Genomic DNA, 21,052 nt, shown 5'->3' with positions numbered 1-21,052 from the left:
GTGTTCAAGCCGGTGGTGTCTCCGGTCCATCACATTCTCTTTATCGTGTCTCCGTGTCTCTCTCTCGTTTGTCACAATGATTATGATCTGATACAAAGCGAGGCGGTGGTGCTGGCTTTTTCTGGGAGGAACTCAAGTGAGATTCTCTTTCCCTCACTTCTTTCTTCTCTTCTCTCAAGGCTTGCCTTTCGTCTGTCTTTTATGTTTAACTTTCCTTAATCAACATTGTAATCACACGCAACGGCAGGCCGACTCCTCTTCTATTCATTATAACCCAATCCTTACATTCATTCATTTTACATACAAGTCGCCGGTTCGATCTAACGAGTTTTACTCCTTACCCAAAAAAAAAACCAAAAAAACCTTAATCTCAATAAACACGAAAGAAAATGGCTGGCATAACATTGAAGGGTGCCATTATGACTGGTCTGGTTGCTTTTGCATCAGCATTACCGGCGGCTCCCAGGTTGACTGCCCGCCAGCAGAAGATCTACGAGGTCATGAGGCGACAGAGCGCGGCTGAGCAGGCACTGGGCATCAACGATTTTGACGTGTTGCAGTTGTGAGTATTTAGAGTTGTTCCCTTCGGGATCAGAAGCATGGCTCACACATTCTACGCAGCGCCCTCACCCTGGAGAATCTTGAGACGGCCTTCTACCAGCAAGGTTTCGCGGCCCTTCCTGCACAGCAGTTTCTGGACCTGGGCCTGACTCAGACCCAGGTGGACAGCCTGGTGACGATTGGGCAATCCGAGGCAGCTCACGTCGAGATCATCCAGAGCACGCTGGCGCAGATGGGCATCCAACCCGTCGTGCCGTGCCAGTACAATTTTGGCGGCGCCTTTGCGTCGGCGCAGGCCATGGTACAGACCGCCGCGATCCTGGAGCAGGTCGGCGTGTCGGCATACCTGGGCGCGGCGCCCATCGTGTCGTCCCCCGTCGTCCTGGGCGCGGCCGCCTCCATCTTCAGCATCGAGGCCCGCCACCAGAGCTTCATCCGCACCGTCTCGGGTATCGCCTCCGCCCCGGACTTTTTCGACACACCCCTCAGCCCCAAGCAGGTCTTCTCTCTCGCCGCGCCCTTCATCAGCTCCTGCCCCCAGGGTAGCAATCTGATCCTCACCGCGTTCCCCACCGTCTCCATGACCAATGCCAACCAGCAGATCATCGCCGACCAACAGCTCCAGCTGCAGAGCGATGCTTCCGGCCAGGCCACCGCCTGTGCTTTCACCGCTGGCGGGTTCCCCACGGGCTCTGTCTTCACCGCCTTCACCAATGGCGCATGTGCCACCCCCCAGGGCTTGACTGGTGTGGTCTACCTTAACCTCGTCAGCTCGACTCCCGCCACTGGCAAGATCTCGGACGACATTATCGTCGCTGGGCCAATGGTGCTCCAGGTGTCTTGAGAAGTGGATGGGGGATAAGGAATGAGCACCGAGACTGAGAGACAAAGAGCGAGAGAAGAGAAAGAGAGAGGGGGGAGGGCTCTCAATTCCCAAAAAGAACCTTTTCTTTCTTTTCCTACCCTCTTTCACGCCTCCTCTCTGCTGGGAGAGAGATGATGGATGTTTTACTAAGGACTGGCCAGGAGTCCTCCCTATAATGAAGCTTATTATTACCTACTTGACGGTCGTTGTCTACTCGCACTACCTGGGCTGCGTTGGCAAATCGCAGACAAGTGGATGGAAAAAAGAGAGAAAAAAGGAAGATGATATATATAATTAAGTATTCCCTTTATTGTGTGTTCTCTTCCGCGACGAGGACTTAGTACGGCGTTTTGTCTTGATCAACTTCAACGACCACCACGGCTGGACATGAGGAACCCCCCCCCCCCCTTCTTATTTCCTTCCCTTTTTCGAAAGTGCTGGGACCTCCAAAGATACCACGAGCCTTAAAAGTCTCATTTCTTTTTATTGCTGTTTTTTCCCCTTTCATCTTAGACTACTCAGGCTGGTGGCTTATGGTCCAACTACTACTGAGTTAGGCAGTTTGGAGGGGGGAAAAAAAATAAAAAAATTACAATATTTCGTAAACCCAGAAACATCATTGGCCCCATCTCATTCGCGAGTGACGGACAATCTATCCACGAAAGCTAGGGTGCTCTGCACCATTTGTCCGAAACAGACAGCGAGGTGACCTCGGGATCGACGTCTACACTCTGGGAAGCCGACCCTCGCTCGGAATACCCGGCCGATCAAACGTGGTGAGTGCGTGGCCCTGCCTAGGCCGGAGCAACTTGGGCTGCGAACTGACGTGGGATGTGAGAAAAAGTGTGATGTTGCCCTACACTTGGGAATGCATAGAAGGCAATGCACCGGATGATATACCGTTCCGTTCCTCCGTACTCAACATATTATTCAGGACAGCAGGGCTTTGGATCCGGTGTGGGTGTGGATGCATATGCGTGCAAATAGTCCGAGGTGACACAGGTTTACAGCGTCAAGTAGTTTCAGGTGAAGTCAGGAGCACTCGTGGGAAAACGTAAACTGGTATTTTGTGTTGTCGCTATATGATGAAAACGCCCCATGAATAAAAAAAATAGAACCATTTGTGGAAGGAAAACCAGCCCTAGCAAGAAACATAAAGGAGAAATATTGAAACACTACCGGCTCGGCACCTTTTTTGGGGGGGTTCGCCAACATCAGGCCACTCCAACATTTGTGGAAATACAACAATCGCAATCAGAACTGTGTGTTTTCTACCACCAGTCGCCCTGGTCCTTCATGGCCTCAGCGACCTTGACGAAGCCGGCAATGTTGCTGCCGGCCACCAGGGAGGGCAGCTCGCCGTCCTTGGCCTCGACGTAGGCCTTGGCGGTGTTGAGGCCGTTCTCGAAAGCGCTCTTCATAATGCCGGCCAGCTTGGCATCGACCTCCTCGCGGGTCCAGCTGAGCCGCTGGCTGTTCTGCGCCATCTCCAGGCCGGACACGGCCACACCACCACAGTTGGCCGCCTTGCCCGGTCCGTACCAGACGCCGGAGGCGCCCTTGGTCCGGCGAGTCTCCTCGAAGATGTGGATCGCCTCCTGGGTGCAGCCCATGTTGGACCCCTCGGCAATAAACTTGCAGCCGGCCTCGACCAGCACCTTGGCCTCCTCGGGGCTGACCTCGTTCTGCGTCGCGCAGGGAAGCGCCACGTCGACCTGGCCAACATGTGTCCAGGGGCGGGCACCCTCGAGGTACTTGTACTTGGCGGCACCATCCTGAGAGGTGGCGACGAAGTCAGTCAGCGCGCCGTGCTTGAGCTTGAGCGCCGCGATGGCGTCGATCTCCTCAGGGACGAAACCCGCATCGGAGGTAGACAGGAGGGTTCCCTTGGAGTCTGAGAGCGAGACAACGCGGGCGCCGAGCTCGATGCACTTGAGCGCAGCGTACTGGGCGACGTTGCCAGATCCGGAAATGGCCACGCGCTTGCCGCCCCAGCCACCAGCGCCGGCGTACTCCAGCATGTGGCCGACGTAGTAGACAAGACCATAGCCAGTGGCCTCTGTATAATGAGAGCAGATAGTCAGTGCATGTTGTGGAACAGCTAGTATCTTTCAAAATTCTTTCTTACCAGGTCGGATCAAGCTGCCACCCCAGGTCAGGCCCTTGCCGGTCAAGACACCCTCGAACTTGTTCTTCTCCTTGCGGTAGCAGCCAAACATGTAGCCAATCTCGCGGGCTCCGGTACCAATGTCTCCAGCAGGGACGTCAGTGTCGGCACCAATGTGGCGCTGCAGCTCGCGCATGAAGGAGACGCAGAACCGGCGGATCTCGCTGTCAGACTTGCCCTTGGGGTCGAAGTCGGAACCACCCTTGCCACCTCCCATCATCACTGTTGTATTTTTGGTGTTTGTCAGTCTACCAAGAAAATCCTTGACTCTAGGAAGGGGTGGGACAGGCAGGCAGGTACATAGATGGACTACTCACAGCCAGTCAAAGCATTCTTGAAGATCTGCTCAAAGCCCAGGAACTTCAGGATGGACAGGTTCACCGAGGGGTGCAGGCGCAGGCCGCCCTTGTAAGGACCCAGAGCCGAGTTGAACTGGACACGGAAGCCCCTGTTGACCTGAACCTCGCCCTTGTCATTCTCCCAGACAACACGGAACTGGATGATGCGCTCGGGGATGGAGACAATCTTGAGCGCCTTGCGGTACTCGGGATTCTTCTGGAAGAGCGTGCTGTCCTCGAGAGTCGAGGCAAGCTCGTTGTAAGCCTGCTCGAACTCGGGCTCGGAGGGAAGGTTGGACATCTTGGATGATGAAGAGGGAATTGTTTGGTTTGAAGAGAGGGGAGGAGGAAGGTATGAGTTGTTGTCGTCACGTCCACACAAGTTTATTCCACCTTTGCTCGACAGCGGGAAAATCACAGAAAGAGAGAGGGCGAGAATTGCAAGATGGGATGAGAAAAATGGACGGCAGGAGAGAAGAGGTCGTCTTCGAGGAGGAGGAAGGAGGGGGAGGGAGGGAAGTAGCAGGTTATATTTATAAGGCAGGAAAGAGCGACGGTCCCAAACAATCTACGTGCTGAATTCAAATGGTCAAGCGCCACGCCGAGCAGCGATGTAGGAGCCTGGGTCTGTAGCTCGCGCCAGCCATACAGCCTCGCCGGATCTGATATGACGAGGCCAATTCATGTCATCGGAATAACCCATCCCACTTGCGCGTTGTGGTGGTGGGGGTGTTTTTGGTCGGTACGCCTCGAAGCAGGCGCCGTCATCGCAAGCAGAAGTGGTAAGAAGTAGGGGACCCAGTAAAAATTAAAGAGGAAGGGTGGACAGGACAGGGGGGGAGCTGTTTCCCTATTGCGAAAATAAAACCAAGGCCGATTGCGGCGGGCGCAAGGCTTCGACGCTCCCCAAACAGCCTGTGTCGCATTTTCAATCCGCACGCATAATGAGAACTGCTGGAGACGTCCCTCTCTAATTAAAACCAATAATGTTGAAGGTATTGCATTGCATTCCGGAGTAGGTTGTCAAGAACTTTTTTCTCTGGTTTCGTATGTAGGATAGCTTGGTCGAGGAGGGACGATGAGACGTTCTTCTTCCTACTTGATGATACAACTATCATAGTCGTATGACGTCCTACTGTGTGTGAGAGTGTGAGAGGCTCAAGGTTCGGTTGATTAGCCATAGCCTCGAGGACAATCTACTACCGCACATAGTAGTACCGTAGTAGTACGCAGCAAGTATACACGGTATATAACATAAACTACGAGCAATCCTTGAACCAAGAGCAACATTCTTATCGCAGGCCGCTGATTCGTCGCCCCTCGAGCCTCTTGTGTAAGCTTAGCTGTAGCAATTGGGAGTGTTTTACGCCATCGATTTTCACACAGGCCCGAGGTCCTGGCATGATCAACATTTCAAAACCCCTCCCCCCAGGAAATCTCCACGACCTACAGTATTTCCGCGGGCCTTTAGCGGTCGTGGGACGAAGGGTGAGTGGACATGTTTGTGGGACCAAGGACTCTGGAGTTGCGAAAACGGAGACACGAGATGCATGTGGCACTGGGATGAAAGGATGCAGCATCTGCTGTGATTTACTAAGGTTCAATCTATATGTGCTGACTGCAGATTTTCTTGACTGCCTTGATCGTCTTCGAGCACACACACAAAAAAATGCACCTGCGGCGCCAGAGGGAAAAGATGCATGGATCATTCCAGCCAAAGCCTCTACCTGCATGACCTACGATTTTTTTTGGGGGGGGGGGGGGCAGTTGCAACACGTCGTGACCACGTGAACGTGTCAAAGGGCGTGGGCCGATGCCGCTGGGTGGAATGCTCATCCTGAATCCGGGGTAAGAAGGGGAAGGGGAAAAAAAAAACCGCCCCCACTACACATAACCCAAGGCACACTAAAGCTACGGGGCTTGTCCTGTGGGCGACTCCGATGGCTCAAAAATTATACGGCAAACCCCCCTCTTTGTAGCAGAGCATTCCTCAGCCGCGCTGCCCCCCGCTAAGAAGACTTGTACTATGTAGCTTGCACTCACCTGTGTGGGCGAGGTCGGATCCGGCCATCTCCAGCTCGGAAATCGACATTGCATCCAGGAGTTACGGATTCGTTCCACTGCGAAAACGGCCCGTGGGCGAACCACTTGAGAGTCCGGACAAGGTGATGAGGTAGATTTTACTTCTGGTGTCCGTCGGCATCGCCCGTTTCCAAGAGGTTATGACCAGACTTCATAGTCGGGAATGTATTCAACTGTGCTGTTATGGGTGGCTCGGGCCTACCCGAACGCCGAGACGCCCTATTGATTTTGTCCAACGCCAAAGTAAACAAACAATGCTCCGCGCGCACACCATTATTACCAGATCGCAGCCTGGTCGTGGTCAAACCTCTGCAGCTCCTTGTTCGCATCCTCCAGGTCCTTCTTTGCCTTCATCCTCATATAGAAGATTGGGCAGTCCTTGCTGCTGCAGATCACCTCGCAGTGCATGCTGCCTTGGCACCGCTGACACTGCGTCCATAGCCGCCCAAAGCGCACTTCCAGGTCTGACACCTTGTCCAGCGTCTTCTTGTATAACTCACCCACGCGTGGCGCGTCATTGGAACACACCGCGCCTTGGGACTCCTCTTTGCCGGTGAGTGGCTTCTTGCATCCCATGCACGTTTGCGTCTTCTTGGTAAACTTCATCAACCCGCCGGTCGTGGGCGCTGCCATCGTAATCGACCGGGTGTGCGCCCCAGCCAGGAGCGACTTGGCTTTTGTCTCGCCCAGGATGGGCTCGAAGATACGCCCCAGGGGCTTTGCCAGCTGGTTCTCAAGATAGTACTTGGTATCGATGGGGACGTTGTGCTCAAGCACGTAGATGGGGTCCTCGGAGTTCTCAAAGTTCTTGGACCCTGCTGCGCCCTTGACCATCACGTATGCCACACGGTCGCCCAGGCCGGGAGCTGAGCCCGGGTCGCGCTTCTTCATGCGCTGGGCCAGCTCGACGTGAGCCTGTTTTGCCGTGTAGTCATCCTTGGTGAGGGCTTTCGTGATCACCAGCTTCGACATATCCACCTTGTTCTGTAGCAGCTCGGAAATGGTATCCTTGACGTAGCTAAATACACAAGCAGTTAGCAATCAACCAAGAACAACAGTGCTGGCACACGAGGCAGGGTGCGACTTACTCTTGAGCTCCCGGGACATCGCGGTCGATCAGGATCATCCTGAGAACCTTCTCGATGACGGTCTGGACCAGGAGACAATTGTCACGCCGGACCGTCTCGATTCCTTTGGTGTCCATCTTGTCGTACTTCTCTGGCCTCGTCCAGTACAGGCCGGCGTAACGCTTCTTGTTGATCAGCAGGTACGGATAGTAGACCTTCTCGAACTCGAGCTTGATGGGCTTCACAAACTTGGACGACACGTAATTTGCCGCCTCCTCGCCCAGCTTCATGGCTTCAGCAAGCTCTGTCGTGCCGAATTTCACCATGACCGAGTCAGTGTCACCGTAGATGACCTGAGCATCATGAGAATAGCCGTTGGCGATATTATATCGAGCCTCCACCTCGTTCTTGGTCTTCTCGATCATCTGACGGCCAAAGCTCGTGGTGCTGCTGGCAATCTCTAGACAGGGGAGTTTTCCATTGCTGGCACCAGTGAGACCGTAGACAGAGTTGGCACTGATCTTCAAGGCCAGCTGACGACCATTCAACACAGCCTTCTTGAAGGGGTCCGTCTCTGCGCCCATCTCTCTCTTGGCTTGTTTTCTTGCGCTGAGCAGTTCCTCCAGAATTTGAGCCAAGAGACCTTTCCTCTGTTTCGCAGTCACAAACATGTCTCCGTTCGGCGTCACAATGTAGTCCTCATCCTTCTGGAGCTTGAATGCCTCGACAGCCTTCTTGGACACGAGCGTCGTGTAGCACAAGTTGTGTGCCTGAATGATGCTGGGATACAGAGAGGCAAAATCAAGAGTCGCAATTGGCACGTCGTAATACCCACGGGTCGGCTCAATGACAGTGGCTCCTTCGTATTGGTCGTCGCCGCCTTCGTTCTTGATGTCTGGGATGACAAGCTTCTGCTCCAGCGCCTTGCGGAACAGCTGACTTATGAACTTGACCTGCTGGCCACGAGAGAGCAGGAAATTGAACGGCACACCCGTAACTCTTGCCATCTCGGTGTAGTTTTCCAGACATGAGAGCTTCTCCATCAACCTCAACGGCAGGTAAGCATCCTTCAAGCAGTATATGGCTAGACGCCGGCGGGACTCTGGCGTGCCGTTGAACAGCTCTGTGATCATGGTGTGGTGTACGTCCTCCTTTTGCTCCCCGAGAAAGTTGGAGGAGACCGAGTTCAGTGTGTAGCTTCGGAGGTTGTGATCACGCTGAATCAGCTGTAGCAGATCTAGCTGAAGACGGCCGTTGGTATTGGTTGCCTTTGTATCACGGTTGCCCATCTGCTTGCTGGAGAAGTTCGTGTCTTTGGATACGGATTTCATGGACGAAATTCTGGACCAGTATTCGAAACCCCTGGCCTTGAGATGTTTCGCACGGTCGAGAAGGTAGGGGAAATCAAAGTTTGAAATGTTGTAGCCGGTGATGATGTCCGGGTCCACCTTTTCAAGGAAGTCTCTCCACGACATCAACATGTCCTCCTCTTTCGCAAATTCCAGAACATGAGTCGCGACGATTGAGCTTGTAGTATCAAGACAGAAGACATTTCGTATGAATGGCTTCTTCTCTCCGTATCTCGCGACGACGTTTGCGATCTGGATGACAGGGTCGTGGTTGGCTTCGGGGAAGATGCCCTTGCGGCCAGCGCACTCGATATCAAAAGACATGACTCTCAGCGGAGCCATCTTGGACCACTCTCCAACGGGCTCGTGGGCTATCAGGTCAAGATAGCTGCATTCTGCTTCGATCTGGCAGTTCGATTGTCGCTCGCGTTCGGGAATGAGCTTGTACCTGCCAGCTTTGGCTTCGACCCAGGACATGCCAAAAATCTTACCATGGTCAGACTGATTAACAAAACGACCCGGAAGAGTGGGTGGGAGTAGAGTGTGACATACCTTGCAGTCCACCATGAACCTCAATAGATATTGGATGTTGTCGAAGGTAAGGATCTGGCCGTCAGGAGACTTCCAGAGTCCCTTCCAGTTTGCATTGCAAGACTGGATCGTTGTACGGACCTTGTTAATGAACTTGGGGTCGGTGACAGTGATCTTTAGGAAGGGATTCTGAGTATTGTTCTGGAAACCATAGATGTTCTCCCGCATGACCATCTGCACAGAGTGAATGACAGGTTGGTGTTGGCCGACCACAGTCTCGAGGTAGGTCCGAAATGACGTGCAGTCTTGGGGCGAGAAACCAGCAGGCGCTGCAACGTAGAGGTAGTGCTTGAATCCCTGAACATGAAGCATCACAGAGTTGCCCTCCGCTGTCACGCCGAAGAGCTTCACGGTAGGATTGCCGCCATGAAGCGTGCCCTCCTCAGCATCGATCTGCTGGAAGCAGAGACTGGAGGTTGCGGGAGAGAAGTCCTCCGGAACAGGTGGACGCGCCCATGACTGGTCCTTCTCGGCGCTGCTCTGCTTGCGTTCTGAGATCTCCTGGCCAATCTTCTCGAGGACCTCAGCCTCGAAACTACTCTTCACCTGGCTGGAGGCGAGCTTGGTTGCCTGCGAGCTCGCGAACCGAGGGGCTGGAGAGGAGGAAAAATGTTCCGTCTTTTGTTTCTTCGATGAGGCAGCAGCAGCTGCTGCTGGGGAGGCGGCAATATTGCACCTGGCGCTGGATGTTTCCCCCAGAATGCGCTTCTTGGGTGCCATGGTACCAGCAGGCATGGTGACGACAGGTCCTGACCCTTTGGGGTACTTGGTGGGAAGGAAAGGTCAAAAAACTTGAATTATCTCTTCATTTGCGTATCCACGTTTGTAGTTCAGTAATCACTTTGAGTAGTTGGATAAGGGAATGGCCGGCCCTGTGAAAGTTTGTTGTGAATGGAATAGAGAAAGAGAGAGAGAGATGGTTTCCCAAAATGTCCAACGCGTCGCGACTGAATACAGGTGATGATTAACCGCGTCGACCCCACTCCCCATTTAGCTGCAGCTAAGCTGGTGGTGGTTGCATATGACCCTTGCGCTATGTACCACAGTACTATAGTACAGAACTGCCATGCTGCTTGCTTGATTGGCTAGCTTGCTCACTGGTTCCACCCCATCATAACTGGGCCTGCATGTGAAATACAGCATTCTCTTCAGTCTTGATGATTTCGTGCTTGACTTACATATGCTAAGATTACTAAACACCTGCACCTCAAAGACGCACACATCACATTACACACTCACGCCAATCCTGCTCTTGACCTGATGTTGACACGCCAGTTCTGACTGCCTTGTCAAGAGGTGGGGTGGTCATACAGGCTCTGAAGCCTGCCACTCTGTGTTGACTGCAGGGTGCGGTTCAGTACTCAACTCAGCTCAGTGTTCCTGGATGAGCAGCAACGTCCAATGTAGTCAGTATCGTCATCTTGGCTCACTGTGTCAATCATGAGTGCTACAATCAAGACCAACAACTTTCTAAAGACTATCCGACTGCTCGAAACCGAGGAAAATTGCTGAAAAGTATCGATACGGTGAAAGCAAAGGACTATTCCCTCGCCTCAGCCCGATCGTACAGGGTAGTCTGGCCATGTTGATACAGTCTCTCAGTACTTGCAATAACGTAAACCTTGCCTGGATTTTCGAGGCGTTTCATTCGACATATTATATAGAAATCACTCGTGTACAACTAAATCTGAAGGACCATTTTTTGACCTCGAATGGTTGATGCCCTACACAACCGAAGATATGAGTGTCTACAGGGATTGTCCAGCCTGACCATGCCTACGTGCGCTATGTGCAGCAATCTGTCCAGTGCTTGCAGGGGCTTTCCCGGGCCCCTGCAAACTGTCTACCAGATGCAGCAATATTTACAGAGCATATCAGCCCTCGATTCCAGCGGCCATCGTGTAAACACCAATCCATAGCCAGTAATTTCATGCAAGCGTCAACCCTGAAGATCTCGATTACTTCAAGGGACGCGTCACGCCACTAAGTTCACCTATCCCTCGACTCTCTATCAAGTTTGCTGCCCACACACATCATGACTGACCGGTACGGCCACCCAAGGCAGAGCGTCTTCAACCGGCGCCATGTCTCAGCAACCGCCAGTGTCTCCTACTCCTCCACCACCTCTACCTCCCAGCAGCACGCCTCTCACCTGCCGCCGCCGGGCAATCCAAACGTGCCCGCGCTCCCAGGCCAACAGCCGTCCACTGCGACGGGCCGCCGCAAGATGTTTACAAGCCAGCTCACGCGGCGGCCCCCACCGGGTAGGCATGGCGGGGCTTTGGGGCGAGGCATGAGTGTAGACGGTCTTGGCGGAGATGATGATGAGGACGGAGAGACCATGGTAGTGGAGGATGACGATGACGATGAAATTGTCGTGCGCGATCACAATGGCGAGGTGGCGCTTGACGAGCCACCGAACTTGGTGGTGGATCATCCCGACGAGACTGTGTTGGATATGAGGCAGGAGAACGAGAGTGAGTAGTAATTCCTCGTCACTCTTGCGAGGCTCCACAGATGGCCATGGACTGACCAAGGGTCGATGACTACGTATAGGGGAGAGGCAGAGGCTTGCTGATGCGGTCAAACAACATCAGAGTGAGCAGAACAGCGTCCCTGCTCAGCCTGAGGGTGCGTACAAGCGGCTCAAGACACCAGTGCATGTCTCCTGCTTCTTTATTCTTCACTTGCTAACAATGTTCAATACAAAGAACTTTTCGAGGCAGTCAGGGCAAGTCTACGCGCCAAAGTGGCAGCCCTAGCGGAAGATAACTGGATGTACGAGAAAGAAGACGAGCCTCGATTAATGTAGCCACACTAGAGCGATTGAGCCATGTGTGGCGCTTCTGGCGATCTTCTTTTCCAATGAGGGCTCTCTAGCGGTAGCAAATTGTAGCGTGTTCTTCCTTTTCATATTTTTTTTGCTTTTCGTTTTCTTCTTTTTCTCTTCACGTGACACTTCAGTCCAACCCTTCTACAGCCGGTGCCTCGACCCTTCTGACAGGTGGCTTGGACGACCCTCCAGCACCACCGCCCATACCCATGCCGCCACCGCCAAACAGGCTGCCCATCATGTCGAGCAGTGGGTTGCTCTGCCGTGGCCTCTGGATGCCAAAGTACATCTCGGCAATGATCTCCAGCGCCTCGTCCCACGAGCCCAGCTCGGCGATGTGGTTTGCATACTTAGTCTGCAGCTGCTTGAACAGCTCGGGGCTGCCCCTCTGCACGGCGAGCAGCAGCATGCCCAGGAAGTTCAGCAGCGGCAGGCTGGGGAACACTCTGACATCTGCGGTCCCGCTGCTGACGTCCTGCACGCCCAGTCCTGCGCCCTTGTCCGCGCTCAGCAGGCTCGTGAAGGTCTGGTACGAGGTGTTGGCCGCGCGCACGTTCGCGACGAGGAGGTACGGGAGGATAGCACGCGCGAGATAGGCTGCAGCAGTGTGGCTGTCATCCTCCTTGTACCATTCGTACTCCATGCGCGTGAGTACCTCGGCCGAGTCGCGGGTGCCGAGTAGGAGGTGGCGCTCTGCGTCGTAGGGCTCATGTTCCTCGGCGTAAATGGTACCTGCGACATGGTGCAGGTCTGGATCTCCGGCAGGAAATTCGCCGAACTTGGAGGACCAACTGTTCACGCGGGCAAGGCATCAATCAGTACGGGTCAGGCAAGGTCGTCACAAAAGAGAAGAGGGGCGCCGGGGGGGGGGGGCAGCAAACAAATACTCACGCGAGCATCTGGTCCACAAACTTCTTTCTCGTCGGCTCGCCGCTCTCGAACAGGCGTAGACATGTCAGCAGCCTCCCCTTGGAAGTGGCTTCGGGCTTCAGCTCGGCCTGCTTGTACACGTCCACCAGGAGCACGCAGAGGTCCCCGCCGCTGCCGCCCTGCCCAGCCTTCAGGAGAGACTGTGACACGCCGAAGAGAATATCGATAGCGGCGTCCCAGTTCTTTGCCTTGATGTACCGTGCTGCTACTACACGCGTCTGCTGCTGGGCTTCGTAGTACTGCCCCTCGCCGATGCGGGCCTGCAGTCGGGCGATGATCTTCTCGATCTTGTCGGTCTTGGACGCCATGGTTGATCGTTTTGATTTTTTCTTTCTTTCTTTCTCTTGCCGGGAGTGTCCTCAGGTGGCCTCTAGTAGCAGAATGGAGCAAGTGTAGAGTGAGGTGGTCGTGTGGTTGTGTTTCTCTAGACAGACTGATTGAACAGGTTTCAGCTGAGCTGGTCAGGATGATGTCGTCGCACTGCTGCTTAAGAGCAGAGGCCAAGCTCACCGCGGGGCTGACTGGAGCTGCTTACTTCATACTATGGCGTTATGGTAGTACCATAGCATGTGCATAGTAACAGTACTACAGGGGCTAACCCCACTAAAGACCGCAACATACCAGGGACCAGACCAGGATCTCATCTCTAGACTAGCCTGGCAGGGGTCTGAAATATCAACTGCTCGTCACCTCTGGCCGCTTTGTGAAAATTTCCTCTTCTGTTCACATACCTTTCAGTTTCTTCAGTGTCAACAACCGAACCTTTTCTGCTTCAACCATCTTCTTTTTCGGCAGTTACATCATCTGCTGCTTTGAATTTTTCCTCTTGATACCCATATTTCATCAGGCCCCTCCTACTCACCTCAAAATGTTCTCACGCGCCCTTGCCTTCTCAGGCCGGTCCATGGCCAGTCGTCCTATGCCAGTCTCTACAGGAGCCGCATTTTCCAGGTAAATTATTCTCTATGCCAATGACAAGGAGCTGTCAAGGGCAACAACCTTCCGTGCCTTAGGGATGATATACTTTGTGGGCTTCAATCTGCAATTTCCGATCAGCTCGCGCTTCCTTGAAGATCGATTCTGCTGCACAACCTCCAATCCATTTCATCATGTACCTAAGTAGAGTAGTGCTATCTTCGTACATCAACACTTTCCATCACATCAATATGCATCCCAACTCCTCTTCCAATCCTCAGTTTTGCTTTTGTTACAGATGGCTCTGCCTTGACACTCCCTGGCGGGCATGTCTCTGGACCGCTCTGCTGCTCTCGCCGCCCGATGAAAGGACGCGCCCAGTTGAGACTTTTTATCAGATATTTCACGGCTACAGCCAATTTCATGTCAACTGAGGTTTACGTTGGGTAAGTTTACTGCTCCCTGATTTAATTGTTGCCTGCCTAGCAATTGCTAACATACTGTAGAAACCTCTCATTCGAGAGTCTGCAACAAGACTTGGAGGAAAAGTTTCAGACGGTCGGCAACGTCGAAGAAGTGGTATGTCGTTCCTAGCAGAGTCGGTCCTCTGTAGTTGAGGTCTATCAACTGTTGCTTGAGAGGGTGGACTGGATTGAGAAGGGCTGGATGCTGACCAGGCGTGCACCAGAGGATGATCAACAAGGAGGATGGCCGGTTCAAGGGATTTGCCTATGTCAAGTTCAGTGACAACCAAGAGGGTGAACAGACCAGCCAGTCAGTCGCTCAGGCCGCGATCGAACAGTTGAACGATTCGGTGTAAGTTTAGCTGGGCCCCTTTTCCCTACCAACCTTCCCGTTGTGCTCTCGGTATTTCGACTGGGAACGCTTGCTTCGCAGAGGCTGACAGTGACTTCTCTACGCAGTTTCAACGGACGCAGAATGTTCGTCCAAGCGCTGCGAGAGAGAAGAGAGCGGCCGAGCTACGAGAACCGTGAACGTGGCGGTGGTGGTTTCGGACGAGGATCTCAGCGTGATGGCTACAGCCGAGGAGACCGCAGTGGAGGATTCGGCCGAGGTGACCGCAGTGGAGGGTTCGACCGAGGCAACCGAGGTGGTTCGTATGACCGGAAGGGCGGTTATGACCGAAGCGATGGCTACCGTAGCAACCGCGGCGGCAGCCGGGGAGGTTATGGTCGCGATGGTGGCCGCCGAAACAACGATGGAGGAAACTACGACGACGCTAGCTTCTGAGCTGGTTGATATGTGAACGAACCGTCCGGCGTCAGCTGTCCACAACTCACCTGTCTGCAATATGCAGCGCGGTTTCGCGGGACAACTAAAACGGAGCGGCGGTGAAGGAGGTACGTACGTGGTCACACCAAGGATACGGACGAGAATTCGACTACACAGGGCTGCGCCAAGTTACACGGGCGGAGCATGATGGCAGTGTTTGTGTCAACGCAAATTTGTATCATAACGATTCCATATTCATATTCCATTTATTCCACTCATTCGTCCGTTCCTACGCAGTGTCCTGAACTCCCTGTGAAGCAGATTTTATCCCCCGTTGTACAAGGCCACTCACTACGTCTCGTGCTCGGTGCACCACTCAGCTCAGGCACAATTGTCACTCACAAACTAATTTCTATCATTGTATTCAGAACATAGCTGCTGTGCAGGTGTGAGGAAGAGGGTGGTCTATGAAGCCTGTCCATACCACGCACGCGAGTCCAGATCCATAACGTTGCTGACCCGCGGTGAGCACGAAGGCTCAAGCTCAGGCTCAGGCTCAGGCTCAGGACCGCCTGGATAGGAGGGTATCAGAATATCGGTGCTATGTGTGCCAGTTGCTCCGCTGAACCCCATCTCGCCACCGCCGGACGCCACCGCCACAGTCTCCATCTCATACGTGCCACCCTTGCCGTTGAACGGACCCCGCCCGCTAGAGGACACCAGAGTATCGGTACCATACGTGCTGGCCTTCCCACCGGAACCACCACCTTTTCCACTCTCCATATCGCTGGGGTAGGTCCAGGTGTGGCTGCTCCCTGTGTGGTACTGGCTCCTCTTGACCCTGGGCCGAAAGAAGATGGCGTAAGTAGGCAAGCAGGCGCAGATGATTCCCACCATGGGCTCAACACAGGTGTACATGAGGCTGCAGGCCGTGACCCAGGTGAAGTCGGAGACGCTGAGGAGGCTTAGTATCTTGCCCCGTAATGCCCCGGCAATGCAGACACTGGGGAACATTCATGTCAGCATTCGATTAAGTGCGGGCTTTCGTGATTTGAGTACGTGATGTGAAGTGAGGGTCGGTGTGTTGCCGTGCCTGTGTGACGGCTGGGTGCTAAATGTATCTCCAGGATTTGTTATGCAAGAAGAGTTTGAGGCTTACAATAAACCCAAGATGAATATACCACAGATGCCGATCTTCTTTTTCGCAGAGATATTGATCTTGTACACTAATCAAGTTCATGTCAAGTTAGTGAGTGTCTACTTATTGAAACAGTGCATCTGGGAAGTGGCCAACACTCAGAGCCGAAACACTTACCATTGTGGATAGGAAGAAGAAGCACCAGCGCATCTATGATGGTGTCGGAGATGCCCATCCACATGAAATAATCAAAGGAAATGCAGTGGCCCTGGACTGACGCCGCACTATTATACCGGTCCCAGAAGTAGGAGATGGGTCGGCAGCCCACGAGGAGGATGATTGTGTTGGCGAGCCAGAACAGGATGGCCAGGACCATGCAGAATCTTGTGGCGAAGCCGCGGCCGAAGAGGCGTTCGTAGAAGAAGAGGATGGAGAACTTGGTCAGAGCTACGCAGGTAGCATAGATCTCGGTGTCGGCCCTGTTGATGATGATTATGCGTTAGTGACTTGTCTGTGTCATCTCTATGACGCCAAAGACATTGGACATAAGGAGAAGAAAATAAAGTCCACGACAGGCCTTGGCCAAAAGAAGGTAAAGAGGCGTTGACGCGAAATAGAAATTATATGTACATATAAATAACAGAAAGATCAAAACGGTACTCAAATGAAAGATATAACGAAATCATATATACTGAGCCTAACTTACCATGTGATCTTCAGTATGCTAATCAACTCGGCTTCGCTCAGAGCCCAAACGTGGTGTCCAGCACCATAGTGTAGACTGAGGATGGCACAGACGAGTGTACCCAGGCAGATGATCTAATCAGGCCACAGCATCATGTTTTAGCATATGTAGATCATAGAACGAGATGGACTTGCTTTCAAAACATACCAGTGAGGCCAGAAGGAGATAATCATCTATTGCAAGTCCACCGGGCATCCGCCTCCGGGCCACGAAACGCAGAATGACAGCACCCACACCAGACACTGTCAAGATTGTCACTGCGGCGATGGATGAGACAGTGTGATTTGCCGACAGATCGATGCCCTCTGGAGCAGGCTCCATGGAAGACATCGTGAATGGGGACGCACGCAGCCCGCCAAATAGTGTTGCAGTCAATGGTCCGTCAAGACGTGTGCTGTCTACCCGTCATCCCACTCCAGTCCAGGGACTCAGTGTCCTCTGTGTGGTATTGGCGATGAATAAGTATTTTATGAGAGTTGGCTGGTACAATAAGGCTCCTCCTCCCTCCGCAGCGCAAACGCGTGTCTGCCCATGGGTCGCCCAGTGAAGGATCTCGATCTTGTCTAGATCAGGCATGAAGCCCAGATGTTTCCGAGGGCCAGGCTTGGGCGTTGTGTAGCAGTGCATATGTATGCTAATCCTGAGATAATTCCTTCCGATGACCTATACTCCCGTTATATGAACAGGGCAATTTGGAGTAAACGACTCGAGGCGAGCGAGCACCCTGATTGACACGTCAATAAAGGTGCCCTTATGACCGCTTGATTACACCTACACATATACCCCACGATACATTTGGGGGCAAGACTTTTTGCTCTTTTTGGGGGCCAAGGTGACCTACGCCTATCATCTCCCCCCTTGGTAAGGTGGCTTTTACTGCACCGCCTCGGGTGTCGTCAGGTCCATACTTTAACGTCTGCCGACGAAGAAAGATGTTGAAGGGGATTCCCAAAATAATAACTAGATTACGTTAAGTCACAACTCCCAGATTGGCAGCCTTGTCTCCAACTTGGTCTCGAACGATCTCTTTCCCAAATGCCCTGGTATGAACTTAACGAAACATACTCTATTCTTACACGAATGACAAAAGTCCACCTTTCTCCAGGATTGGGCTTCATGCTTCCATGGTGCGTGCCCGGGGGAGGAGTGCTGACATGAAAATAGATGTTGCTTACGTCGGGAGTCCTAGACAAGCAACTCAGGCTCTCTCATGTTAGTTAGCGCTCCCACAACACGTGTCTTACGGTTCAGGCATTGAGCTGGACACCCCAATTTTCCAGATCGCTCCCACGTGTCTTACAGCCCGAGTGGTTTGGTAGGTAAGCACTCGCAGTCCCCGGGAATGCTCCTGCGGCGAAGATTCCCGCAAAGAGTAGCATCAGCGAGCCTGGCCCTGGATTGATGCAATTTGACCTCTACGGACCGGCGTTTCGCACCCCAAGACACTCTGACACCCTCCTTTCCAGATCGTGCACCAAGAGGATCGTGGCTTGAATGGAAGGTTTCATCACTCGTGAACCCTGAGAGATCGGGAAACATACTTGATTGCTCGAGTTCTTCCCGAAAGCTGAAATCAATAAAAGTTTCGAAGCCAGACGCCCAGTTTGGAAGAGCCTTCAGGGCAGTAAACACTCGGCCAATGGCGACGGCGACGGAGGCATGTCGGCCTTGACACGCCTCAGCCGTTCGATCCAGAGACCACACGACAGTATCTACCGCCGGTCTTTACTAGAAGTAGACAAGGGTTAGTAAGTACCATGGTAGGGAATATGACAGCGAGGCAGAGAGCCTGAGGCAATGCAGCTTTCAGGCAGCAGAGTTGTGTTGGCCGAGAGCCGGAGCCGCATTGGGGGCCATAGAGGATTGCCAATGGGAAGAAAAGAAAGGCAGGCCGGGGGATTTTTGGCAAAGGAGGTCGGTCCCTCACATGCTCGCTGTGCTAAGCGCAGCAACACCGCATTTCGCTACCGGTACGGGCCGCGGCTCACACCATGTTTTCGAAGCGAGAACAAGAAGAGTCATTTTAAGACAAAATGATATTAGGGTTTTGTATTGAAGAATGTGTGATATTTGGTCTAATTCCATGACTTGGTTGGTCTGGAGGAAATGGTCTGGCAGAAGAACTGGCTGATTGATTTGACTCCCGGCTTAGAACCTATGTTGTTGCAGAAGAGTACAGTCAGGAAGCCGTGGATTCGGCCTGAACAAGCATTGCCAGTCTGGATCCACTGTAGAAGAGGAATAGTCAGGCTCGCAAAGTGATTACATGTAGGAAAGTCATCAAACAACAGTGTCATCCCCCAAACTCCCAAAGTCACAAAAGGGAAGATGGTTGCTGTCGAAAGTAAGAGTGAAGAAGGAAAAGAGAACCGGAGCGCAAAAGTCGGAATGAAAAAAAAAACGACAAAAAAACAACAACAAATAAACCATTTAATAGCTTCGCACCTATACGTAAGGATTGACTACTTAGTTAGTTGCATCACAAGGTGACTTACAAATAGGGCGGGGGTTGACGTCGCTGACAAATTGTACACAAGACAGCCAAACTCGAGAATAATGCCATAATCAACACGACTATCTATGTATTAGGTACTTATATGTTCAGTAGCCCATTATACAAATATCACATTTATTGTGAGTTTGATTTCATAGCTATTCTTGTCCTTCTGTGAACCCAGCTCATTACTGTCAATTACTATGTCGAGCAAGCAAAACTTTGGTCTGATCAGGCGAGGCACTGGCAATGCTGTTCTCGAGCCCAAAGCCGTACCAGAGCTCCAAGATGACTACATCCTGGTGAGGACGGCCGCAGTCGCCCTCAATCCGACAGACTGGACCACTCTTGACGCGGCCGGGGACGACGGCACGCTCGTTGGCTGTGACTTTGCTGGTGTCGTCGAGGCAGTGGGCAGCAAGGTGACCAAACCTTTCAAGAAGGGCGACCGGATCGCTGGATTTGGGCACGGAGGTGAGAACGAACGACCCCTGAAGTGGGAACTTCTTGCGCGCAGCTGTGGACGGGAATCCGATCGGAGCATGTATCACTGACCGATAGGCTTGTCATTTCGTTGCTTTACTGTTTAGGTAATGATTTCAACCCCGAGACTGGCGCCTTTGCCCGGTACATTGCCGTCAAGGGCGACATACAGATGCACGTCCCAGACAGCGTCAGCTTCGAGGAAGCATCGACAACAGGTGTCGGGGTCGCGACGGCCGGATACTCACTTTACTACGTCCTCAACCTTCCATGGCCGGACGTGGACAATGCTGCGGTGGCGGGTCCGGCAGACACAGATGCCGATGTCATTTTTATATACGGAGGCAGCACGGCTACTGGGACTGTCGCGATACAATTCGCAAAACTGTGAGCTTGACAAATATTTTATCATCTCGTTCACTCATGAAGTCTTTTTTTTTTTTCTTGGAAAAGAAAAAAGGAAAGCAGTCCTTGTGACATTTCTAACATCTGGTAATTGCAAGATCTGGCTGGAGGGTGGTAACAACATGTTCACCACGAAACTTTGACCTCGTGAAGGGTCTCGGAGCCGATCTTGTTTTCGACTACGTACGTATAGATCTCAGTCTTTGACTTCTCCTCGGCCTACTTTTGCTTCGTATAACTGAACCACTCTTGCATGTGCAGAAAGACCCAGACGTAGGCCAAAAGATCCGGCAAGCAACATCCTCCCGCATAACAAAAGTCCTCGACACGGTCAGCGTAGAGTCCTCGGCAGCCATCTGCGCCGAGGCCTTTGGGCCAGACGGCGGCGTGTACTGCAATCTGCTCGGCGTCGACTGTCCCCGCGTTGACGACGTCAAGTCCGTCTTCTTCCTCGGGTACGACATGGGGGGCGACACGTACAAGTTCGAAGGGGAGACGTACGAGGCCAGACCTGAGGCGTTCGAGTTTGCCCGCAGGTGGCTGGAGACTGCTGAGAAGCTCTGGGCCGCGGGGAAGTGGAAGGCTCACCCTCAGCGGGTGGGCGAGGGGGGTTTGCTGGGTTTGTTGGACGGTATGCAGCAGATGCGTGAGGGACTGGTCAGTGGTGAGAAATTGGTGTACCGGGTGGACGATACGAAATGGCCTGGTGATAGTAATTAGTATTGGGCTTTCTTTTTTTTGGGTGGGGGGGGGGGGGGGGAGGTTATTCACGAAGCAATGCCCTGCAAGCCACAACCGACTTTCAATGACAGCAAGGTGTAATGAATCTTCTACACGTCCTTTGCCAGGATTATTT

At 52.9% G+C, this 21,052-nt stretch overlaps 8 protein-coding genes across 8 annotated transcripts; 4 read left to right on the top strand and 4 right to left on the bottom strand.

The window, feature by feature from the left end:
• Positions 1 to 419: 419 nt before the first annotated feature.
• Positions 420 to 1,405, top strand: M406DRAFT_343397 (uncharacterized protein; the record flags this gene model as incomplete). The annotated part of the gene is made up of 2 exons (XM_040921864.1): positions 420 to 562; positions 622 to 1,405. The coding sequence occupies 2 exons, from the start codon at positions 420 to 422 to the stop codon at positions 1,403 to 1,405; spliced, it is 927 nt and encodes a 308-aa protein (XP_040771244.1).
• A 1,077-nt stretch (positions 1,406 to 2,482) lies between these two features.
• M406DRAFT_358569 (NADP-specific glutamate dehydrogenase) lies at positions 2,483 to 4,507 on the bottom strand. The gene is made up of 3 exons (XM_040923936.1): positions 3,911 to 4,507; positions 3,555 to 3,815; positions 2,483 to 3,485 (listed from the first exon to the last, which is right to left on the bottom strand). Exons 1-3 carry the CDS (start codon positions 4,230 to 4,232, stop codon positions 2,698 to 2,700), a joined length of 1,371 nt encoding a protein of 456 aa, XP_040771243.1. The 5' UTR covers positions 4,233 to 4,507; the 3' UTR covers positions 2,483 to 2,697.
• A 1,642-nt stretch (positions 4,508 to 6,149) lies between these two features.
• On the bottom strand, positions 6,150 to 9,743 carry M406DRAFT_85601 (regulated by circadian rhythms/ base-excision repair; the record flags this gene model as incomplete). Its single annotated transcript, XM_040926063.1, has 3 exons — positions 6,150 to 7,031; positions 7,102 to 8,915; positions 8,982 to 9,743. The coding sequence occupies 3 exons, from the start codon at positions 9,738 to 9,740 to the stop codon at positions 6,290 to 6,292; spliced, it is 3,315 nt and encodes a 1,104-aa protein (XP_040771242.1). The 3' UTR covers positions 6,150 to 6,289.
• Positions 9,744 to 11,055: 1,312 nt separating this feature from the next.
• On the top strand, positions 11,056 to 11,792 carry M406DRAFT_334940 (uncharacterized protein; the record flags this gene model as incomplete). Its single annotated transcript, XM_040920987.1, has 3 exons — positions 11,056 to 11,497; positions 11,577 to 11,651; positions 11,743 to 11,792. 3 exons carry the CDS (start codon positions 11,056 to 11,058, stop codon positions 11,790 to 11,792), a joined length of 567 nt encoding a protein of 188 aa, XP_040771241.1.
• A 9-nt stretch (positions 11,793 to 11,801) lies between these two features.
• M406DRAFT_358566 (DUF410-domain-containing protein) lies at positions 11,802 to 13,202 on the bottom strand. Its single transcript, XM_040923935.1, has 2 exons — positions 12,745 to 13,202; positions 11,802 to 12,644 (listed from the first exon to the last, which is right to left on the bottom strand). The coding sequence occupies exons 1-2, from the start codon at positions 13,089 to 13,091 to the stop codon at positions 11,981 to 11,983; spliced, it is 1,011 nt and encodes a 336-aa protein (XP_040771240.1). The 5' UTR covers positions 13,092 to 13,202; the 3' UTR covers positions 11,802 to 11,980.
• Positions 13,203 to 14,121: 919 nt separating this feature from the next.
• M406DRAFT_334938 (RNA-binding domain-containing protein) lies at positions 14,122 to 14,949 on the top strand (the record flags this gene model as incomplete). Its single annotated transcript, XM_040920986.1, has 4 exons — positions 14,122 to 14,144; positions 14,205 to 14,277; positions 14,387 to 14,514; positions 14,622 to 14,949. The coding sequence occupies 4 exons, from the start codon at positions 14,122 to 14,124 to the stop codon at positions 14,947 to 14,949; spliced, it is 552 nt and encodes a 183-aa protein (XP_040771239.1).
• An 828-nt stretch (positions 14,950 to 15,777) lies between these two features.
• On the bottom strand, positions 15,778 to 17,129 carry M406DRAFT_231142 (uncharacterized protein; the record flags this gene model as incomplete). The annotated part of the gene is made up of 5 exons (XM_040915859.1): positions 15,778 to 15,934; positions 16,091 to 16,157; positions 16,247 to 16,548; positions 16,776 to 16,888; positions 16,962 to 17,129. Coding segments are annotated over 5 exons (807 nt in total), but the record flags the coding sequence as incomplete, so codon positions are not given.
• Positions 17,130 to 19,511: 2,382 nt separating this feature from the next.
• Positions 19,512 to 20,916, top strand: M406DRAFT_269678 (putative zinc-binding oxidoreductase ToxD; the record flags this gene model as incomplete). Its single annotated transcript, XM_040918021.1, has 4 exons — positions 19,512 to 19,782; positions 19,899 to 20,178; positions 20,295 to 20,379; positions 20,458 to 20,916. 4 exons carry the CDS (start codon positions 19,512 to 19,514, stop codon positions 20,914 to 20,916), a joined length of 1,095 nt encoding a protein of 364 aa, XP_040771237.1.
• Between the last annotated feature and the right edge of the window lie 136 nt (positions 20,917 to 21,052).

This window comes from Cryphonectria parasitica (assembly GCF_011745365.1).
Source record: "Cryphonectria parasitica EP155 unplaced genomic scaffold M406scaffold_10, whole genome shotgun sequence".
Lineage (NCBI taxonomy): Eukaryota > Fungi > Ascomycota > Sordariomycetes > Diaporthales > Cryphonectriaceae > Cryphonectria > Cryphonectria parasitica.
This window is presented reverse-complemented; position numbering and strand designations above follow the sequence as displayed.